This window comes from Cervus canadensis, chromosome 29 (genome assembly GCF_019320065.1).
Source record: "Cervus canadensis isolate Bull #8, Minnesota chromosome 29, ASM1932006v1, whole genome shotgun sequence".
NCBI lineage: Eukaryota > Metazoa > Chordata > Mammalia > Artiodactyla > Cervidae > Cervus > Cervus canadensis.
Window position 1 is genome coordinate 34,707,728 of NC_057414.1, and position 6,866 is coordinate 34,714,593.

The 6,866-nt window shown below is 52.4% G+C and overlaps 1 protein-coding gene across 3 annotated transcripts in view; it reads right to left on the reverse strand.

The window, feature by feature from the left end:
* SNX19 (sorting nexin 19) overlaps positions 1 to 6,159 on the reverse strand; it is a 32,808-nt gene extending 26,649 nt beyond the window's left edge. For 2 of the 3 annotated variants that reach the window (XM_043451781.1, XM_043451783.1), the window contains exons 1-4: positions 4,020 to 6,159; positions 1,812 to 1,950; positions 419 to 519; positions 197 to 316 (exon numbers count right to left, since the gene is read on the reverse strand). In XM_043451781.1, coding sequence (XP_043307716.1) covers positions 197 to 316; positions 419 to 519; positions 1,812 to 1,950; positions 4,020 to 5,693 — 2,034 coding nt within the window. In that variant the 5' untranslated portion in view covers positions 5,694 to 6,159. The remainder of the gene's footprint in view (positions 1 to 196; positions 317 to 418; positions 520 to 1,811; positions 1,951 to 4,019) is intronic. The other variant, XM_043451782.1, reaches the window with a different exon arrangement.
* Between the last annotated feature and the right edge of the window lie 707 nt (positions 6,160 to 6,866).

Sequence of the window (6,866 nt, forward strand, 5' to 3'; positions counted from 1 at the left end):
TACTGACACTCATGGTTGCTCATGGTCACTCAGCAATGCTGACCTCACCAGGACTGTAACAGGTCTTGAGAACCCCAGTCCATGTGCCACTTATTCCTCTGTGCTGCTCCCCCTTCCCCCGGTTCCCTTACCTTTCAAACATGCCTCCCCCGCTCCCTGTGAGAAACTAAGGCTGGGCACGCAGTCCCGCTCATACCTTGTCTATTCTGGAGACCACGAACGGCTTCTTGACAAAGGCAGTACGAGCATCTGTGTTGAGAGCAAGGAACTCCTGCATCTCCTCACTGTTAGCGACCTCGGGAATGGCACAGAGTTGCTGCAAAGACACGAGAAGGGCTTCAGAGAGAAACTCCAGGCCCCGGCTCTCCCCACCTTGGCTTGGGTGTCTGGGGCTACAGTGACAGCACAGGACGCCGACCTTTAGAAATGATTCCAAGAGGCTCTTGCGGGCTTCCACCCTGTCACTGTCCATGTTTCCAAATGGAAGATCTGGAAAGAGCTTTTTGGGGCCCTTCACATCTTTAAAAAAAAAAAAAAAAGTTAATTAACATTTACTAAGAACTAGTCCATTTATTACCCATCACATATATAAGACACAGAAATGCCAAATGTATTTCCTGGGGATTTTTCCCCTCATCTGTGAACTGAGCTGAGAAGTGACCTGAGGTTGGGGTGGGAGCTGGGTACCAAGGCCTGGGCCTCATCCCTTCAGAGTCCCTCCCCTGAGGCCTCCCCTCCACGGGATTTTTTTTATTTCAGGAGTTAGAGATATAACCCAAGGACATAATACAGACAGCTTACTTTCATTACTCATGATGATATTAAGGTATAAGAGTTCACTAGAGTAGTGATGCATAACAGCCCTGAAGCCTAACTGCCCAAGTTTAAATTTTGGCTCCAATCTCTGCTGTAATAATGGCCTTAGGCAACCTGCTTAATCTTTGCTTTTTTCTGTAGAATGAGGATAATGATAGTATCCATCTTGTAGACTGTTATTAGAACTAAATGAGCTAATATGTATAACGTGCTTAGTAGAGAACCAGGCATATATTTTCAGTATAACTATTGCTATTAAGAAAGAAAACCTATAACTGAAATCCATGATTTATGCCACAACTTATTAAAAATGTTTGAGTGATCATGGGCTTCCCTGGCTGCTCAGCTGGTAAATAATCCACCTGCAATGCGGGAGACCTGGGTTTGATCCCTGGGTTGGGAAGATCCCCTGGAGAAGGGAATGGCTACCCAGTCCACTATTCTGGCCTGGAGAATTCCATGGACTATATAGTCAGGGTCAGACACGACTGAGCGACTTTCAGTTTCACTTGGCATTTTCTTAAAAAACAGAGTAGCTGCTCACCAGCTTTTATGGTTTGAATTAAATTTTATGTTTTCTTATTGTTCCTGTGCCTTATGAGAACCAAACGGCACACCAAGAAGCCTGTCATTAAAGGAAAGGCGGCAAGGATTTCTGGAAAACAGTTTAATATTTAACAGCAACCAGTCTATGAACCTGTTTAACCCCTCACAGGCACAGGTGGAAATATGAAAGTTTCTTTCTTAAACTGAAACTGGATGGGGCCCCAGAACAAGGCATTCAGAGGCAAAACAGTACCCTGGACAGCATGTCACGAGTGCTGCCCAGCACTAAAACCCCAAACACCTAAAAGCAAATGGAAGGAGCGCGGGACCCTCAAGGCCACGTTCTCCCTTCCCACCCTCTTCACAGACAACAGGCCTCCAGCCTCTCAGATCAGGGTGGCTGGATGTGAAAAACAAGCAGGCATTCTGGGGCTGGGGGTACTCCTGACTTTTGATGAACTTTCGGAGATCCGATCTCTCCTCCAGACGGGTCTGCAGGTTCAGGAACTCGCGGTAGCGGCGGTTCACGGTGTGGTAGGCCACCTGCTGCAGGCCGCCGCTGTTCTCAGCGTCGAGGGCCGTCTCGTACTGTCGAGAGAACGTCTGTTGGCTGCACCAGCTCACCGGCACACAATAAGAGCAGGGCAGGGTCAAGGGAGCATGCGCTTCCTGTTCTGTCCCCGAGCTGCTCAGGTCTGACTGCCTCTCTAAGCTCCAACCAACAGCTCAAATCCCAGGGGGGCTGCAGTACGCAATGAGATGCCTTTCCCAACAGAGGTGGCCCAGGAAGTGGGAAATTAAATTCTACTGCCTTTCACTCCTCCTTCCATCTCAAAGTCCTCCCTGCAAACACTGTTTACTTACAGCCACTTTCAAATCCCAAAGACGGAGGATAAAACAGAAGGTATGACACTCATAATGATACCGGCTCTCTCACCCCTAAATTATGAGGCTGGATGTTATGGGGAGATAACCATCTTGTTATTATCCTCAAACCAGTGATTATCTATATTACTTGAGGGAAGAACAAATAATCCAAAACAGCTGAGAAACAACAACCATTTGTTTGCCTGGACTACACTAAAGGAACATGTGTTTTTGTTCTGCTTGGGGCTGATTAATTACTATTCTTGGAGTGACATTAAATCTTTCTTCCCAAGTACAGATCACCTGTCTGTATGATGAGAAGACATGTGAAGACTGGAGATGTTTTATGGGGTCACAGTTGGCTGTCTTCATATGTGAGGAGGGCTGGCATGTGGGAAAAGACAGCAGTGCTCAATGTCCCCCCAGAGAGAATGCCTCGAACAGCATGAAAGCTGCAACTTCATACCTACGGGGGGAGACTGTGTAAGATACAATGAATGCTGTGGGAGAAGGATACATGCGCTTGTTCTCATCAGGAGTAGGTTAGTGTTCCTGTTTGGTTAAGGTATTCTGTGGGCAAGCAGTGGAAGAGTGGTGAGACTGAGGCTGGTGTTGAAAGCTTGTCTAGAGGCAGACAGAGGTGTTCATTATGAGTTGGAATGAGCGAAGCAGTCTCTCAGGCCAGTACTGAGAAGGAAAGGCCTAGATGAGAGATGCCTGTGGAATTCAGGTGAGGGCTCTCACATCCAGAGCCCCTGGGAGCTATGATGCTCTCTGTGGCTATTCTACTCCGTGAAGGACACTATATGATACAAGTACGTCACCAAACTTGGCTAGGCCTCAGAATCTCTTGGGCTGCAGAACCTGCTGTCAGAATATGGATTCTGACAGGTGCTAATGGATTTTTAATGAGAATTTCCCAAGGAAGAATGGGTCCCAGGATTCCTTATTTTTTAAAAATACAACTCTCTGGGAAACTTGGAGGCAGCCTATATCAAAACCTGATAGCTCAGCTGGTAAAGAATCCGCCTGCAATGCAAGAGACCCCAGTTCGATCCTGGGTCGGAAAGATCTGTTGGAAAGGGATAGGCTACCCACTCCAGTATTCTTGGGCTTCCTTTGTGGCTCAGCTGGTAAAGAATCCGCCTGCAATGTGGGAGACCTGGGTTCCATCCCTGGGTTGGGAAGATCCCCTGGAGAAGGGAAAGGCTACTCACTCCAGTATTCTGGCCTGGAGAATTCCATGGACTGTATAGTGCATGGGGTCACAAAGAGTCAGACACAACTGAGCGACTTTCACTCTATCAAAATCAGCTTTAGGGAGATGCTGCTTGAATCAAACCAGCCACCTGATACAGGCACCTCCTTCAGATCACTTCTGCCAAGCAGTTCCTACTACCACACTTAAACATCTCCAGGGAGAGGGACTTGCCACCTTTTGTGATATATACAGGTAAACAATCTTCCTTTCTAAAACAAAGTATAAAGAATATTAGTATTTTAAAAAGAAATTAGCAAGGAAGGAGTCTGGAAAGGATTTCTGGGCTGTATCCATTGGAAAAATATGATTCCCAACACAGTGAGAGCCCTGAGATTCTAGGACGGTCTGTGAGAGTGTCATGGAAGCCTACTCTGCTTCACTCATGAGCTTCAGACACTCCACAGTGATACTGGTTGAATTAATCAGAGCAAACTAAGAGCAGACTTCCTCCCTCAAAACACTGGCTTCACTGACTGCTTTCCAAATCCATTCCCAGACCAGACAGGTGGCCGCACACTAAGTCTGTTACCTTCACCATGTAGAGCGTGTACAGGTGGAAACCGGTGCCACTGTGCTCTCGAGCAGTAACGGTGCCAGTGATGCGAAGGTTCTGGATGACCACGGGGCCGTCTGGACTGCCCAGGGACTCGAAGTTGAAGGTGGCTGAGCTGAGGGGTCCAGGTGGAGAGGAGGAGAGCAGGACCTGTGGCAGACTGGAGTCCAGGGAGCTCCCACCATTGGTGAGATCCTTCTCTAAACATGAGGGGCGTGGGGGACATATCCTCTCCGGACTGGGCAGCAAAGTTGTGAGAGAGGCGCCATTTCCCTGCTCTCCCTCCTTGTCCGCTGTGTCAATCTGGATCTCTGGGCAGGAATTCAGCATGGAGGCAAGCAGGCCCGGCTCCGTTTCTGTTCCTGGACCCTCCTCAGCTTCCGCTCCTTCTATTCCTTCGGGTCCCTTGCCATCCTTAGGCTCCAGAGGCTGGGAGCCCCCAAGGGCACACAGGGCATCCTGAATCCTGGCAGAGAGGAAGGGGCCTGGGGTCATGAGCATGATGGTTTCTTTGCCCAGTTCAGACAACGGGGACTCCAGCTCTGCATCTTCAGACAAGAACAGAGGCTGCAGGAAATGAGAAGAGCTGTTTCCGACTTTTCTCTCCTCGAGCACTCCCCCCAGATCTCCCTCCAGCGCTTCATGGCCTTCTTCAACTTCTGGGGAGGGGTGTGAAGGCCCATCTGGCTCACTACAGCTTAGGAGCATCGGGGCTGCTGCTGGAGAAGGGGCTTCTGCGAGACCCTGGACCTCGACAATCAACGGCAGAGATGCGGGCACTGAGGGCTGTTCCAGGGCACTGGGTGGGCAGCGTGGATTAGCCACTCCTGCTGGCTTAGTCCTGGCCTTGGAGAAGATGCCCACGAGTACAAGGTGGATCCAGTCCGGATCGGAGAGCTTGCTGATCAGCGGTAAGATGACATTGCAAGTAATCAGTTCCACCACTATGTGCCTGCCGGTCCGGGTCTCCAAGTGCGGCTTCGGCACTAGTCCTTGAAGCAACACGTTCACGATGCCCCGTGTGTAGGTGACCTCAGCGCTAGGGCTCTGCACTGCAGGGTGTGGAGCGCTGGCCCGGCAGTAAGCCTCCCAGAGCTCGGAGGGCTCCCCTGGGCTACTCTGTTTCCCTGCGGCCTCCTTCGCCTGAATATAGCTCTGCAGGTGACAACCGCAGAGAGTCAGAACCCTCTGGGCAAGAGCATGGCTGTCCACCCTGGCCATCCTCCTCCGGAGTTCCTGGACCAGCCCTCGCATGGCTGCCTCCATCTCCTCCTCGAAGGCTGGCTCCTGGCTCACCGTGCGGTACCAGGACGACACGAAGTCCCGCATGATCATCCGGATGGTGCGGTCGATCTCCTGCTCCAGCTGCCTCTCTGCCTCGGGGTTTGGGGGGCAGACGGCCATTGGGATGAAGCGCTCCAGGTGCAGCCGCCCTGAAGCCCCCACGATGGCGTCAGAGCCCAGCCATCCTCCCAGCACCAGCAGCAACGCAGACAGAAGGCAGAGAAGCCACACGTTGACCAGGAGGTGGATGACCAGGAGCCAGCCGAGCACGGCCCCCAGGGCCAGCAGCTTCCGGCTACTCAGCAGGTGACTGACACCTGGCCCGGCCGGGGGCTCCGGCGCCAGGATCTCCGTCTCTGTCTTCATGGCTGGCGGGCGAGCGGGGGCTCCCCGGACCAGAGCCCCCCTCCCTCACGTCAAAGCCAGGGATGGGGGCGCCGAATGTGGCGCGGACGCCGGTCAGGCCTGAGCCGGGTCGCGGGCCCTGACGTCCTACAGGCAAGGCCGGGCGACAGGAGTGGCTCGGAGGCTCGGCCTCGCCGCAGCCCCGTCCGGCCGGGACGCTGACCTCGAGGAAGACCCTGCGACCTTCATGGTGCGGGGTCGGCGACCTGCGGCCTCGGAGACCGGGCAGGGCCGTGGACCCACCGAATATATAGTGAGTCCACCATCAAGGTGCCCGCAACCGACTCGCGCACCGTCTGGCTGAGCCCCACCGCCAGTGAACGCGGTGGCGTCTCCTTCGCCGCCTCGGAGGGGCCCTCGCCTTGCTGGGAGCGCCGAGCACCTAAGCTGTTGTTAAGGCTGCCGGCCGGCCGGGCGCCGGCGACTACTTCCGGGTCGACGTCAGTCGGAGCGCGGCGTGCGGGGAGAGCGCCGTGCGATCCGCTCCCGGGCTCTGCTCGGCGCTGCATGGCGCCGCCTGGTGGTGAGGAGGCGCCGTGACTACACAGCGCGAACAGGTCTGGGCGCTGAGATCTTGCAGAGCACTAGCTCGCCAAACAGGTGCCTCATTCCTAGCGGTGCGGACCTGCAAGCACTCTTGCAGGTAATGCCCCTCCGAGACTCAGTGCGAGCTGCAGTGTTTAAATGAACTCTGCTAACACCTTCTACCGTTTAGGCAAGCTCAGTAATCCAGTTTGTTTTAATCTCAATGGGCATTTTTTCGATGGCCTGATACACTTTAACATTCACCCCACATTCCACAGTGCCCCTCTCTCATCCCCAATACTTAGCTAACCAAACTTGAGCTCAGGAATTGCAGAATACAAGGCATAAAACATTAATACAGAGATAGATGTATTCCTAAAATTTCATAATACTATATAACAAAACCATTTTTGTGGTTTGGGTTATTCGTCAGTAGCTTCACCCCGAGCAATCAAGTCATTTGATTATCTTTGTTCAGTCTTCTGTGATAGGTGGTGTGGAGGAATAGAAGTGGTGAAGGGTCCTCAAAAACCTTGCAGATAACTGGGGAGATGAGTTCTTGGGTCCCAACTGAAAATTTAATGATGCCATTCAGTATGGGATATGGTG